This window comes from Manis pentadactyla, chromosome 3, assembly GCF_030020395.1.
Source record: "Manis pentadactyla isolate mManPen7 chromosome 3, mManPen7.hap1, whole genome shotgun sequence".
Classification (NCBI taxonomy): Eukaryota; Metazoa; Chordata; class Mammalia; order Pholidota; family Manidae; genus Manis; species Manis pentadactyla.
Window position 1 is genome coordinate 25491308 of NC_080021.1, and position 16848 is coordinate 25508155.

The 16848-nt window shown below is 37.2% G+C and overlaps 1 protein-coding gene and 1 non-coding gene across 2 annotated transcripts in view; one reads left to right on the forward strand and one right to left on the reverse strand.

Moving 5' to 3' along the window:
* Positions 1-1115: 1115 nt before the first annotated feature.
* On the reverse strand, positions 1116-1218 carry LOC118907648 (U6 spliceosomal RNA). The gene has a single exon (XR_005022901.1). It is a non-coding gene; the product is annotated as a U6 spliceosomal RNA (small nuclear RNA).
* A 9008-nt stretch (positions 1219-10226) lies between these two features.
* The window catches only part of EIF3H (eukaryotic translation initiation factor 3 subunit H), a 120653-nt gene continuing 114031 nt past the window's right edge, over positions 10227-16848 (forward strand). Inside the window, exon 1 of the mRNA XM_036876361.2 lies at positions 10227-10387. Within this exon, the coding sequence (XP_036732256.1) occupies positions 10256-10387 (132 nt within the window). The 5' untranslated portion in view covers positions 10227-10255. The remainder of the gene's footprint in view (positions 10388-16848) is intronic.

Genomic DNA, 16848 nt, shown 5'->3' on the forward strand with positions numbered 1-16848 from the left:
AAAACTACTCGCCAGAATTAGAGAATTTTGTATTGCTTTTCTCTTTACATTGGTTTGTCTTAGATGTCTTCAATGAACATTTGAAGTTGGTTAGTGTTTGCCAAAAATATGCCCTTTCTTTAAAAAGGTTCAAAATCCTAGTTTATAAGTTAGGTAAATATGAAGATCCCCAGCTTCTTGAGCAAGAAACATCAAGAAAATGTTAGTGTCACCCAATTGTCAACTAAATGAAGCAAGCAGGATGTCTGTCTTGTTGGCCCAGCTAGTACCAGTGAGCTCTCCTTCCAGGGGAAATGACAAAGGAGAAACTGTCTCTTAGAAAAGAGTTTCAGGGGATTTCTGTTTGCCAAGGATGTTTCTAACCCAGACATTAATCAAGAAGGACCTACTGTTGGTTATCAGAGGACTATTGTCAGGTGGGTGAAACTGAGACTAGCAAATCTGCTTGCTTTAATAGTTTATTTTAATGAAATCATATAGAGAACAAATACTGCCAAGTGAGGTAAATCAAAAGGAATTCAGTACTTCACTGTAACAGATCTCAGTAGTACTCTCCACTGGGATTTTACTACAACATGTTTAATGGTGTCAAGTCGTAAAAACAAAAACTGGTAGAGAGAAGAGAAAAGTTAAGAAGTGGCAGCAATGTGCAAAATGTTTTACTTTGATGCTTAACAAAGTGGCATTTAAATTTTAAGTCAACTGAAATTGGCTGAGAAGTTCATACTGTATGGGTCTTTCATTTTACTCTACCAAAGCACTTTAGATTATTGAGTCTTTTTAAAATTACTCTAGGTAAGCAAATATTATTACTGTTGCTTAAACGAGCTTCAAGATAGAAAATTATGTCAGATTGCAGCATTAAAAGGATTTTATAAAAAAAACTTTATTTATATTGAACAAAATGTTGAAGACAATCCTTTTACTCACGGTTTCGTATATATTTTTAAGCAGCAGGAGAACTTCAGAGCAGAAACTGAACTCCTGGTGGCAAGGAATTAAACAGGTTTTCAGTAACCCAGCAGAATATTATTTCAAAGTCTTTTATTTATAATTTAATTACCCCAATACCAGGTATTAATTACATGATATTACACAAAATAAAGGCCACTCTTAGAATCTGTGCAAATGTTGTTCTATTTTTTTTGTTGTTTAGGGGACATGCTAATCTTCTCTGTATCATTCCAATTTTAGTATATGTGCTGCCCAAGCGAGCACTGGGCAAATGCTTTCAATACAAGACCACTTTGTTTTTTTCTTTGTTTTTTTTTTGAGAGGGCATCTCTCATATTTATTGATAAAATGGTTGTTAACAACAATAAAATTCTGTATAGGGGACTCAATGCACAATCATTAATCAACCCCACGCCTAATTCTCAACAGTCTCCAATCTTCTGAAGCATAACGAACAAGTTCTTACATGGTGAACAGTGCAAGGGCAGTCGTATCACAGAAACTTTTGGTTTTGATCACGCATCATGAACTATAAACAATCAAGTCAGATATGATTATTCGTTTGATTTTTATACTTGATTTATATGTGAATCCCACGTTTCTCCCTTATTATTATTATTATTATTTTTAATTAAATGCTGAAGTGGTATAGGTAGATGCAAGATAAAGATAGAAAACATAATTTAGTGCTGTAAGAGGGCAAATGTAGATGATCAGGTCTGTGCCTATAGACTAAGCATTAATCCAAGCTAGACAAGGACCACAAAACATCCATGGATGCAGAAGATTTCTCTCAAAACAGGGGGAGTGAGGTTCTAAGCCTCACCTCTGTTGATCCCCAATTTCTCACCTGATGGCCCCCCTGCGACTGTGCCTGTCTGAGGTTGTTCCTCCCTTGAGGAATCTTACCCATCTCTGGCTAACCAGTCATCTTCCGGGGCCATACAGGGAAATGTAAAGTTAAGACCACTTTGTTTTAATATTAGTTGGTAAGTCATGAATCAAATTACTGGAATGAGAAAGTCAAATGTCATTTTAAAAATTATTATTATTTTATAGCAAACGTATAGAGAATACCCACATGCTGGGTCTTAAGTATAAATGAATATTATTTTCTTTTCATTGGCTCTCTTTACCCTTTCTATTGTTCCTTTCATAATACTGAACAAATCAGTTAGTTCTACAAAGTATAACCTCACATGGTGTCATTTCACATGTACACAGGAGGAGGCATATGACTTTAATTGATTCCAGTCAGATGAAGGAGAAAGACATTTTTCTGTGGTTGGGGGAGAGGTTTTCTTTTTCTTGCAATAAACATTTAAAAATAATTTCATTGTGTCTACTGCTACTGGGGGTAGCAGGTGGACAAAACCAAAACATGGCCGAACACAGAGTCAAGAGAATCCTAAAGATGTGGAATGGGAGATCTTATGCCCCTTTATTTGAAATATGCCACTCTCAAAACTGTTATGCAATAGAGTATCCTAACTGATGGAATATTTATTATATCTAAGCAGACAAAATGTATTTTAAAAGGAAAAATGGTAGTATTGCCTTATAATATCTTGCTTATAAGACATTTAAGATGCTCTGCACATGTCCTTGTTTTATCTTAGGATTTATTTATCGTGAGGAGGCTGGGATGCAGAAGTACCTGTTGCTAGTAGCTGCTTTCAACTATCTCCCAAAGGTGACTTTTCCATTCTATTTAAATATCTAGTTAACTATTCCACATATTAATATAATATATGTTTAATGTTTTAAGCCAGATGATTTTTCTTTGGCCAAATGAGTATTTGTAGACTTCTAAAAGTGTACTAACTTAATACAGAAAAAATTTTTTGCCCTATTTATATGTTGTTTCTTTTGGCTTTGTTTATGTCTAATTTTGTGTTTTAAACTTGGGTCAATAATTATGATGGCATCATATATCCTCCTGCGGAGGGGAAGAAATTGCCCTTTCCTCCCATTTCTGTCGAGGGACTTTTTGATCCTCTCCTCATGAGTGAGGAGTGTTGAAGGGCACACTTCCTGTTGCTCCCTTCCGTGTGAGTCTTGAAGGAGGGCTAATCTAATGTTTTGGGAGATCCTATAATATTACATAACAGTATCTTCTTCTCAAGGCAAAAAAAGATCTTTGTACTCCTTTCCTTGAAAGTCATCTACCCAGAGATAGTAACATACGTTACTTACACACCACTCACAGAATCTCTTACTACAAACTGATAGAAAGCTTTACTACTTCTTTGGTTTCTAATGGGTACTAGAGAAGAACCACCCCTTAGTTGTTTGCCATGAATGTACAGTTAACTTCCCAGAGGGACAGTAAATAAAAAGATCAGATTGCTTTCTACCCCTTTCCTGAACAGATGCTAAATTGCTGCTATAGAGGTTGGCTTGGAGCCCTGAGCAGGGCGCTCTATGATTACTCCATCATCGAAGGCACTGCTCAGCTCAGATCTAAGACTTTCAGATGTTCCAAGCAACCTTGCTTTCCACAGAGGTCTGGAAGCAGGCAACAGATGAATAGGAATGAATTGACATTTAAAAAAAAATCTTTGGCTTATCTGTATGCTGAATAGGAATGAAGTCACATTTTAAGAAATCCTTTGACTGATCTCTGACATCTTCATTCTTTCATTTTATTACACTGAAAGGGATTTAAGTGAGTCTTTGCCAAGTGAGGGAAAGCAGCTCCAATATTGGCTGGTTCTGAGGCATGGACTGGTCACAGTCTGACATTCACTGGGCTGTGTTTTCCTAGTGGGTAGAGGTAGTATGCCGCAAAAGCAAAACGAGTCAGACTGTTTATTTTTTTGTTTTTCACTCAGGTATGGGCAGGCTATCCTTTGCCTCCGGTCTCCATGTGGTGGTCACCTTGGGCAGGGCTCACAGCTTGCTTTGGAAGGATTTCACCATCCTCTTTTGCTTTTTGCCTGTGTCTAAACTTGACATATTTCCAGCAAATATAAAAGTATGTTAAAAACTTTATATCCCATGACAGACAGAATGAAGAACATATTATTAGGAATACAGGGTAAATTAATTTTATCCAGTAAACGAATATCCACATGAAATGAACACTGTAATATCAAACTGCCTCTTGTGGGGGCAGAAATACAACTGAATGGCTGTGATCAACCTTCTTTGGGTGACCAAATATGCTCAGTATTCTGCTTTTTAATCTGTCATTTAATTTCTTCTGCATGCTTTGATTTATTTTGCTGTTAGTTTTCTAGGATCTTGAAGAGGGAGCTTAGGGTATTGATTTGAGACCCTGTGGGTGATGGAATATATTCAGTATTCTGCTTTCTTAATATGTTATTTAATTTATTCTGCATGCTTTTGGTTTATTTTGCTCTTTTTTTTTAGCATCTTGAAAGGGAGCTTCGGGTATTGATTTGAGTCATTTCCTTTTGTATAATTTATGCATTTAGCTATAAATCTCCCTCTGAGCACTATTGTATCTATGTCCCACAAATGTTGACATTTTATATTTTCATATTCATTCTGTTTGATGTGTGTGTGTTTTCTAAAGTTCTCTTACAACTTCCTCGTTGACCCATGGATTATTAGAAGTGTGATATTTAGTTTCCAAATATTCAGAAATTTTCCTGTTACCTTATGTTTTGACTTCTAGTCTAAATCCATTGTAGTGGGAGAACATACTCTGAATGATTTCAATTCTTTTAAATTTGTTGAGGTTTGTTTATCGCTCAGGATGTAATCTGTAGGTTCCATGGGTATTTGAAAAGAATGTGTGTTCTGTTGTTGGGTGGAATGTTTCATGTATGTTGATTAGATCCTGTTGATTGATGGTGTAGCTGGGTTCCTTTATATCCTTGCTGATTTTCCCTCTAATTTTTCTAACAGTTGTTGAGAGAGGGGGGTTGACAACCTAACTGATTGTGCATTTGCCTCTGTCCTTTGAGTTCTGAGTTTTCTTCATAAGTTTAGCTTTGTTGCTCGGGCATACACACTTAGAATTGCTTTGTGTTTCTGGTGATTGACCATTTTCTTGTTATATAATGTCTCTCTCTGTCTCTGGTGATTTTCTTTGCTCTGAATTCTCTTTATCTGATACTAATATAGCCACTCCTGCTTTCCTTTGACTAATGTTTGTGTGATACATTTTTTCTATGATTTTACTTTCAATGTTTCTATATCATAATATTTGAAATGAGTTTCTTTTCGACAGCCTATAGTTAGGTCATATTTTTATTCATTCTACCAATAGTTGTCTTTTAAAAAAAATTTTTGCTTTTGAATTTTATTTGAAAGTTAAGAATGATGGAATTGAAGTTTATAGATATCAAGTTACATAGGGTGAAATGTGGTGACTTTGTACTATGTCAACTTAGCTAAGCTGGAACCATACTTCCTATGCAATTCCCTTTCTGTAGGGTTCTGAGCTAGGGCTGGTCACAGGAGAAATTTGCATGATGCGTAAAAGGCAGAAGTAAAGCAGCCATACTTATACTTGGAAGGTTGCAGTTCAAGTGACATGTAGAAACCTGACCTTCTTACGTGCCCCTTAACTAACCCTTTTTGTAATGTAACTTTCTCTTAAATATTTCTTCTTCATATATTTAGAACCACAGTAGATAATGCTATAATTTTTACTTTAACTCTCAAAAATAATTTGAAAACTCAAGAGGAGAAGGAAAGTCTATTGTAACTACCCATATTTTTGTCTACTGTGCTCTCTCTTCATTAGGGATATTCCAAGATTCTTTCTTTTATTTCTTTTCTTCTTAGGGAAATTCTTCTAGTCATTCTTTTATGGTATGTCTGCCGGTGACAAATTATTTTAGTTTTCCTTCATCCAAAAGTGTCTTGATTTCCATTTTTATTCCTGAAGAATGTTTTGGCTGGTTATAGGTTTCTGGGATGATAATTCTTTCTTTTAACTGTTTAAAAATAATATGCAGCTTCCTTCTGGTCTCTGTGATTTCTGACGAGAAATGCACTCTAATTCTAATTGTTTTTGTCTTGTACATAAGTTTTTTCTTGCTGCTTTCAAGATTTTCTTCTTTGACTTTCAGAAATTTGACGTAATATGACTTGGTATGAATTTCTCTGGATGTATACTGTTTGGAGTTCTCTCAAGCTTCTTGAATCTGTACATCACAATTTTCCACCTAGTTGGTAAGTTTTCAGTTGTTATATCTTCAAATACTTTTTAACACCTGCTCTCTTTTCTCTTTGTGGGATTTCTATGACAGGATTGTTATATATTTTTTGATAGTTCTGAAGTTGTCTGAGGCTCTGCTCATTTTTTGTCTCTTCTTTTATTGTGGTAAAATATACCTTACATAAAATTTAACATTTAAACTCTTTGTGAGTGTGCATTTCAGTGTCATTAAGTGCATTCACTTTGTTGTGCAACCATTACCACTGTCCATCTCCAGAACTTATCTATTATTCCAGTAGATACTCTGTACCCACTAAACAAAAACTCCCTATTTTTCCCTCTTCCCTGGTCCTGGTAGCCACTATTCTACATTTTTTATCTCTACAAACTTGACTATTATAGATAAATTTAAATCATGTAAATGGAATTATATGATGTTTGTTCTTATATGTCTGGCTTATTTCCTTTAGCATCATATTTTCAAGGCTCATCCATGTTGTAGCATGTATCAGACTTTCATTTCTTTTTCTTTTACTATTATATTTTACTGAAGTATAGTTGATATACAATATTATATTGGTTTCAAGTAAGCAGCACAGTGATTTGGCAGTTAACTACATTATTAAATGCTCATCCCAGCTAGTGTAGTAACTATCTGTCAACATAGAATGGTGTTATAGAACTATTGCCTATGTTCTCTGTGCTGTGCTTTCATCCCCATGACTAATATATATTGTGACTGAGAGTTTGTGCCACTTTATCCCATTCACCTGTTTCACCCTCCACCCTACATGAAGCATGGAGTGCCTCATTACTTTTCTCCATGCTTCTGTCACTGACACCACAGGGGGGTGGCTTCCTTACTGCTGTGGTGAAATCCTGACTCATCACTAGGCCTACTCCATTGGGGGATGGAGTCAATGCCTCATTACTGTCTGGTGAGGGTGGAAGTTCAAGCTCCCCACAGGGTCTCCATTGATAGTGTGTAGAGAACAGGCACTTATTGGAGCTTTTTTTGTCTGTGCCTGCCTGTTGGTGTTTCCAGGTCACTGGACATCAGCATCAAGTCAGGGATATATGTGGCAAGTAGAAACTCCAGGAAATCACCACTGTGTCATTCCTTGGGTCCAAATATCTCTAGCCAGTCTTCCTTCTCTCTACCTTGCTGAGTCTTCTTATGTTTCTTTTATATATAACATCTACTGGTTTAGTTGTACTTATTAGGAGGAACAGGGGAAAATGTTTCTAGTTCATTTTCCCAGAAGAAGTCTGGATTTTGAATACTTTTAAAGATAGAGCCTACATGAGTTTCTGATGGATCAGGGGTGGGTTGTAAGGGAAAAACAGGAGTCAAAGATGATACAAAGGTTTTGGTCTTATCAAGTAGAACATAGAGCTGTGTTGATTCCCCAACATATATGATGGGGAAGACTCTAGAAAGAACATATTTTTTGAGGGGTTTGGTATTTGTTAACTCACTTTTAGAAAGGTTAAGTTGACGGTGTCTGTTGGACATTCAAACGGTGGTTTTGAATGGGTATATGGACATGTTGATGGGAATTTCAGTGGAGAGGTCTGGGGAAATATGAATTTGTTAATCATCGGCGTATGTGCATTATGTGGAACCCTGACAGTGGATGAGATCACCATAATAAGGAGCAAAGATAAGAGAACCAAGGTGTACAAGGACTGAGCACTGGTGCTATTGAACAGTTAAAGGTTGGGGAAGGATAGAGAAATTATCAATGGTGACAGAGAAGAAATGGCCAGTGAGATAGGAAGGAAACAGGGATCCAAATGAAGGAAGCGTCACTGCTACTACTAAGTCCTTTCTAGTTATGGTGATCATATTGATTTCCTTTTTCAAATTCCACTTCACCTGTCTTCTCTCTCTCTCTCTCTCCTTGTCTCTCTCTGCTTTTGGCTGTTTCATGCAGAAGGAGCACATGCACTGTCTCAAGTCAGTGGATTTGCACACCCGGGGTAATTTTAGCAAAACTATTGACTGACTAACTGAGAAATCAGAACATGTCTATTCCTTTCTGAGAGAAAATGATGAAATAAATTTCCTAAAGTCATAGCATGAAACAGATATTAGGAGATGATATTAGAACTTCTGACATGCAGGATCAAGAGAGATGCCTATATTTTACATTGACTTACTAGACAATTAGAATTTGCTGGGATCTGTGTTAAGAGTGCCTTACCCTGTTCTCATATGAGTTTCACAATAATTTTGAAAGGTTTGTTTTATTATCTCCACTTTATAAAAAAGAAAACTGAGATCCAGTGTTCACCACTGATAAGAGACATAGTCAGAATTTGCACTCATATCTTTCTGACTCATACCGCTTCCCTTTACTCACTATGATGTATTGAACATACACTGTATTAGGCATGTCAGACGATCATAAGAGGTAGATAACTCAATCCATGCTCTCAAAGAGGGAGCTCAGTATTGAGGAAAGGAGATCTGTATGAACAATAGATGATTTCTATAGAGGAAGAACTAATGGAAAAGGCAAGAGATGATGCTAATAAAAACATAGTATTTTTCATCCATTTAAAAAAATTAAAAGGATGCCAGTAGTGTGATTAGAACATATGGCTGGAAAATCTTAGAGGGATATCTCTGAGGACAAAAAATCGAAAAGAAATTTAAAACTCTACATAGTTTCATTGTTAATGGTAATATCAGTATTGCAATTTTGAAATAAAACTGTTATATATATATAATGTTTTGAACAGTTTGAAATAAATATATATATAATATATATATATTGTTTTGAACAGAAATATATATATAATGTTTTGAACAGTTTGAAATAAAACTGTTATATATAACATATATAATATATATATGTTATATATATATATATATATATATATATATATATATAAATGTTATAGGATAAAGTAATAAATCTGTTATTGTTTGTAAGTGACTTGAGTGTTTTCTGATGTTCCTCTTTTCAGCTACCCAATGACAGGCACAAACCACCAGTCTGGTTCTTCCATGAGAGATTTTCATTTGGTTACCTTACTATTACTGATTTCCAGTATAATTCTACTATAATTTAACTTTAATACTTCTAAATTTGTGGAGATTTTCTCTGTGGCCCAGCATGTGGTTGGTTTTGATAAATATTTCATGTGCACTTGAAACGAATGGATATTAACTTTCTAGGTTGTATCATTAAGAATGTCAGGTGTAATGCTCCCAGATTGTAATATAACACCAGACCCCAAAGAAACCTCATGGCACAATGTATCTTCCGTTGGTGTTACCACTTCATCAGTTCTGCATAGGTATGTATTGATTGAGTAAACATTTCAAAAATAAGAAATAAGCAAAATCTGGAAGCAGGAAAAGAATGTCTTAAATTCCTTTTCTAAAATGGCTTTCTAAAGTTGTCAATTATTCTTTTAAAGACTGGAGACTTATATTTCAGAGACCTGTGTTACAAGTCAGCGAGATTTTTAGGGAATATGTTGTCATCCTTCAACACTTTACATCAAATAGTTTCTTTCGTACTTTACTCATGTAAATCCTTCAAGAAACTAACAGCAGCAAAGGGCAACTAGTTCTGGGTAATTTTGATTAAAGTTCCCGTGTTTTAATTAATTTTTGTATACTCTAAGTGCTTAGAGAGCGCTATCTAAATTACATAACACAACCTGCAATACCGGCTCGCCCCTAATTTGCAGAATGACGTTCGGCAAATCACGTCTCAATTTCCTAATAACGTGTAAGGGAAGTTAGTACAGCTCTTCATAGTTTACAAGATTGGGAATGGGGATTAACAAAAATAATTCCCATTAGAAGCAAAAGCGTTTTTACATGAGGCTCTACAAAATGCGAGCCATAACGCTACTACGATCAACTACAAGTGGAGACCAAACATGAAGAAGAGAACATGTTAAGGTCCGCTTTGGCCTTAAAGCAGTCAAATGGCAAGAAGCTTAAACGCAACGCACAATGCGCACGCGCACAGAATTGTGTCTGGGAAGGGAGGCTGGAAAAGAGAAGGGAGGCGGGGCTCTACCTTAGTCTCTCCTCCCAGCTCCGCTCCGCTAACGTCGGGCCGAACATGACGTTACGTGAAGGTTGTACTTCCGCTTCCGGCGACGCACGCTTCTCCTTTTTCCTGTCCGGCTGGAAAGATGGCGTCCCGCAAGGAAGGCACCGGCTCTGCCACCACCTCTTCCAGCTCCACCACTGGCGCGGCAGGGAAGGGGAAAGGCAAAGGCGGGTCCGGAGATTCGGCCGTGAAGCAAGTGCAGATAGATGGCCTGGTGAGTGGAGCTCCATCACCCCAGGCCCACGTGAGGAGCCCAGTTCCCAGCCCAATTCCGCCAGTCGCGCTTCCCGGCAGCCTCCTCACCGGGCTTGCCGAGCATGGGCCACGGTTTTCGCCTAAAACTCTTCTCTTTCATCTTCACTTTTTGTTCAGGAGACGCTACAGCATTTTCTGTCATATACGGGGTAGTTGAGGACTGAGATAGGGGCCTGAGACTACAAGTGTGTGTGCCATTATATCGGGTCTTGTTTTGAGATGCCCGGGAGAGGTGATTTTGGATAAAGACTGTTTTGGAGACGAGTAGGTGACGGAAGTGTCGAGAAGGATCTAGGAACTCTAGGGCTTTTGGAAGGGGAGAGTGAGGTAAACTTTACCGCTTCCCTGTTGGTTTCTGACATGTGTGACTTCCCAAGCGGAGGTATGTTTTGCAGCCACTTTTGAGCCTGTGGTTCAGAGCTTTACCTGAAAGCGCGTCATAGGAACACAGATCTTTTGCTGTCTTCTTTACCGTCTGTGAATGTTGGCGTGCCTCAGTATTTGAGTTTAGGCTTCCTTCTATCTGGTGCCAGCTTGAATTACTGTAACACAGTAGATAAAAGTACATCTCCGGGGCCAGACTGCTTGGGTATGAAATCCCAGTTTAAAATTAGCTGAATGACACCGGGCAAGTTATTTAGTCTTTGTATGCTTCCCTTTCCTCACCTGAGTTGTTTTGAGAATTAAATTTGGCTGAATTTGAGTCAGTACCACAGTGTCAGGGACATGGTAAGTTACCATTTAATCTTGCTGCTGCTGTTATTATTTGTGGTCGTTAGAGTAGTACACTCTCTTTAAGGCTCCTTCTCGTGGTTTTAAATATTACATGCTGATAACTCCTAGATTACGTTTCTTGTCAGACTTGGTTCTTGAACGCCACACTTGAATACCGAACTGCCTGCTTCACATCTCCACTGGGATATCTCCACTCAGATTTAGTATGTGCAAAGTAAGATCACTGACTTTTTCCCCTCCTTCATTTCTCCCTGTCATTGGTCTTACCCAGTCTTTGCCTTCTTAGATGGAATAATCGTCTACTCACTTGAACAAGTCAGAAAGCCTAGGCATTAACCTACATTTTTTTTTTACCCTCAACTTTCAGTCCCTCAGCAAATTCTGTTGTTTTCACCTCCAAAATATATCAGATTCAGCTGCTTCTCATGTACATGCCACTGACCATGCCCACATACAATAAAATACAGACTTCTTACCACAGTCTTTAAGGTCCTTCTACACTTGTCTCTTCCAAACTCACCTTGTACTTCCTTCTAAGATTCAGCCACAGTGATAGTTTGTTTTCTCTGACTGAGTTACTCTCTCAAATAGTTCCTCCTTTTCAGTGGCTTCTTTTTATTTTTTAGGTCTCAGCTTAAATACCACCATCTCCAGAAAGGCCTTGCCAACAACCCTATCAAAAGTAGCTCCCTCCCCATCACTCTTCTGTCTTTCCTTCTTAACAGTTTCTCCTGCCTGTGACTGTTTTGTTCGCCCATTCCAATAGACTTGTCAGTGTCTTACTATTTCCTTGTTTGACTCCCCCACTGAAATGTAAGCTCCTGTTTTCACCTGTTAAAATCGAAGTACTGAACCTGTTAGCTGATATGGTTAACTGATAACCAGTTAATAGATAGGATTAATGAATGAGTAAAATAGTTCATTTTATTTTTGTACTACTCCTAGTTCATATCCTGATGTTTTATACATTATTTTAATGGTATCTTGAGTTGTTCCCTTAGCCCTCTTCAAGTCTGTCCTTTATACTTTATTAAAGTGTGGGCTTAATGTGAAAGCTCAGATATTAACTTTCGTCCTGAAATGTTTTCAGTGACTTTGCAATGATTTCAAGATCCACAGAGATGTCAGTGCTTTCATGTTCAGGTTAATTTCCTACTATTCCCAGGCTTCGTTTTAACTGTACATTCCAGCCACACAGGACTGTTTGGTTAGCCTGATGTTTAATCACGTTTGTTCCTGGCATCTTTATAGTGACTAGGACTCACTTTTTCTTCATGTATTCTTGAATCTTTCCAACATTTGGTCCTGTTTCATAAGTTCTTCTTTATTTTTAATATTACCTCTCTAACTTAGGAACATTATCAGGACTTTCCCATATGGAAATGTTCAGCTCTGTCTCTTTTCACTTAGCACTCCAGCAGTGTTCTAGTTTTTAGTTTCCACTTTTTTCCTCTTGAAGTCAGTGGTTAAAGAATCGTCTAGATTTGTAGTCTTAAAGTCTTTCTTTAACTGCTGCTATTAAATCTGCCACCACCAGTTTCCTGACTTAGTTTTTAAAAGGATCATTGATAACTAAGCAAAGAAGTGTAAAGAAGGATCAAATTATATCATACAAGTAAAATAGTGTGTATAGTACATAATTTAAATAATCACAAACTAAACATCCAGTTACCTGCCATTCAACTGGAGAACTAGAACATTATGAATATCTTTGAAGTTCCCTCTCCTATTTCATCCTTTCCTCCCATCCCTTCTCTACACCCGATAATCACTACTGTGAGCTTTGTTACATTGATTTATTGGTTTTCTTTATAGCTTCACTGAGAGTATTGCTAAACAATTTGTTTAGTTTTGCCTGTTTATATTAATAAATATGAATCAAATGAATTAGACATAGGATATGTTTTCCTATGTCTTGAGTCATATATATGCATATCTCACACCATGATTTTGAAATTATTCCATTCTAGAGTGAGTAGCTGTATTTTATTCATTTTCATTACTGTATACCATGTCATTGTATGAATATAATTTTTCTCATCTGACTTAATGGACTGTTAATGACAATTAGATGGCTTGTTCTTGTGTGAGATGGTATCTCAATAATCATATGTAATTGTCATTCCAAGAGACTTGTCAGTGTGTCTTAATTGTATACTCTGTACAGAATCAGTGTTTAATATATCCTTTTGGAATGGAGGAGTGGATCTTTAATAAAGTGGTCTTATTCTTCCTAGACAAGATAAAGCTAATTCTTCCTGTTGAACTCTTCATGTAAAACTCACCTTGTTCTCCCAGACCTGTTTGAATCTTTATCTTTCTTACATACATTGTACTTCTGGCTCTCAAAGTATGGTCCAGGGACCAGCAAGACAAGCAGAACTGGCCTTCCCTGGTAGCTTGTTAGAAATGCAGAAATATAATATCTCTGAATCTCAGGCCCCTCTTCTGACCTACTGTATCAGGTGATTTATATTAATGTTTGAGACACTAATGCTCTGCTCCACATTGATTTCGTCTTTCTCTGAACTTTTTATGACAGCAGCTTGTATTGCTTATCTTGGCATGTGGTAATGAACTGTTAATTAGTAGTTTAATGTTTATATGTTTTCCTTTCTCACTGTGATGATAATCTGAAGGCTAAACTGAAAAATGTTTGTATCTTTCTTAGTTCTAGTGCTTAAAACCTAACACCATTGAAAACTATTACCTCTTGAATTGTTTTCCTCTTTATAAAGTTATTGCATTATTTAAAATTGTTAGCTACCACATTCCTCCTTTATTGGAAGTAAGGTAGAGTATGTTATTAATAAATGAAAAAATCAGGGTTACATATGCTTTATTGGCATTGAGGTGTCAGCTCAGTTAACTCTTTACAGAGACTTTCTGACTCATCTAAAATGAGTTCACTAATCAGTTCACTAAAGTATCAGCTTCCTGAGAGCAGGACCATGTCCTGCTTTGTTCACTGCAACATTTACAAGTGTCTAGAACAGTGACTGACACAAGGAAAGCACTCAGATATTGTCAGTGAATTAATACAGTCCTGTGGTTTAGAACTTTTCTTGAAAATAAATCAGGAAACCGAGTTAGTAAATGCTTTGTGGAAATTAATGGTGTGTTGGTGAGAAAGCGCAGGAGTAAGCCTAGGAGATCAATTCATTTTATAAACTTGCTCTTCTTTGTCTATTTAGATGTCAATGTCCTACTATAAGAAAAGTCACTAATGTTAATCGAGTACCTACTGTTTACAAGACCCTGTGTAGGAAGGTTTGGTTAGATTATGTCTGATCTTCATGACAGCTTTGAGGAGGGTAGGTGTTATCTTTGCCTTCAGATCTAATGAGAAAATGTTGGTAGAAGTGCTAATTTTAGCCTTTTATTTTAATGTTTTTTTTGTTTTTGTTTTTGTTTTTGTTTTTGTTTTTTTTTTTTTTGTGAGGGCATCTCTCATATTTATTGATCAAATGGTTGTTAACGACAATAAAATTCTGTATAGGGGAGTCAATGCTCAATGCACAATCATTATTCCACCCCAAGCCTAATTTTTGTCAGTCTCCAATCTTCTGAGGCATAACAAACAAGTTTTTACATGTAGAACAAATTCTTACATAATGAATAAGTTACATAGTGAACAGTACAAGGGCAGTCATCACAGAAACTTTCGGTTTTGCTCATGCATTATGAACTATAAACAGTCAGTTCAAATATGAATACTCATTTGGTTTTTATACTTGATTTATATGTGGATACCACATTTCTCTCTTTATTATTATTATTTTTAATAAAATGCTGAAGTGGTAGGTAGATACAAGATAAAGGTAGAAAACATAGTTTAGTGTTGTAAGAGAGCACATGTAGATGATCAGGTGTGTGCCTGTAGACTATGTGTTAATCCAAGCTAGACCAGGGCAATAAAACATCCACGTGTGCAGAAGATTTCTCTCAGAACGGGGGGGTGAGGTTCTAAGCCTCACCTCTGTTGATCCCCAATTTCTCACCTGATGGCCCCCCTGCGACTGTGCCTGTCTTAGGTTGTTCCTCCCTTGAGGAATCTTACCCGTCTCTGGCTAACCAGTCATCTTCCGGGGCCATACAGGGAAATGTGAAGTTGGTAAGTGAGAGAGAAGCCTTATTGTTTGAAAAAGTTAGCTTTTTACTTCTTTGCATATTTATGCCCTGTGGCTTCTATGCCCAGTATTTGTCTTCTCGAGGTGTCTTTACCACTTGGAAGAATTATGATACTCGGTAAATTTGATATGAGGCACGAATTCTATTTAAGGGTTGTAATTAGGAAGGAAGAAGAAAAGCTATAGAAGTAGCAGGCGGAAGAAAACATGGGAAGATTGATTATTTCTTTGATATATCTTCTTGTAGAGTAACTTCAGCATGTATAGGTTTTAAGCTTCTACTTAAATTGCACACACACATTAACATAATAGGAGTATAGTTACATAACCAAAGCATATCTGTAATTACCAGCCATCTGCAGTGAAACCAAGAAAACCAGTTAGGCACCTTAGGCATTTGTGAAAACTTATCTATGATATGGTGGATATTGTCCAAATGAACTTGAACAGTCTGAGAGAAATCAGACAAATTAAAACAACCCATTCCTGGGGACTGTTCACATGCCATATGTTCTTTTAACAATAAATAGTTTGTAGTTGTAAGACTTTGGAGCGCTACAATTTGCACTTCTCCAAATTCTTGGTTGAGTTCCAACAGTATAGATCCAGTCCAATTTTGTTGTTTTACTGTATGCACAGGCCAGCTTAGATATCTCCTTCCTCATTCCCATGGCAGGTCCAGGAACTGGTGGGATGAGTGCATCTACAGCTGTAGCAGTGTGTGGATCTTTGTTGGGGTTTTTTGATGATCATCTTCTGGCATGAGTCTTCCAGAGGGTGCAGATGTTGGAAGTTCTTTTTCATATCGTATCTTAGTTCATTTTCGGGGTAGCCCAATTAGGCTTTGATCCTCTGTATAAACACAAACAGACCCTTTGCCTACACTTTTATATGCCCTTTATACCCTTGTGTAGAACTCGTTGGAGGTTACCACACAGGAACTGCCCTTTTTTTTTTTTTTTTTTTTTTTGCTATCACTAATCTACACTTACATGAAGAATATTACGTTTACTAGGCTCTCCCCTATAACAGGTCTCCCCTATAAACCCCTTTACAGTCACTGTCCATCAGCATAGCAAAATGTTGTAGAATCACTACTTGCCTTCTCTGTGTTGTACAGCCCTCCCTTTTCTCCTACCCCCCCATGCATGTTAATCTTAATACCCCCCTACTTCTCCCCCCCTTATCCCTCCCTACCCACCCATCCTCCCCAGTCCCTTTCCCTTTGGTACCTGTTAGTCCATTCTTGAGTTCTGTGATTCTGCTGCTGTTTTGTTCCTTCAGTTTTTCCTTTGTTCTTATATTCCACAGATAAGTGAAATCATTTGGTATTTCTCTTTCTCCGCTTGGCTTGTTTCACTGAGCATAATACCCTCCAGCTCCATCCATGTTGCTGCAAATGATTGGATTTGCCCTTTTCTTATAGCTGAGTAGTATTCCATTGTGTATATGTACCACATCTTCTTTATCCATTCATCTATTGATGGACATTTAGGTTGCTTCCAATTCTTGGCTATTGTAAATAGTGCTGCAATAAACATAGGGGTGCATCTGT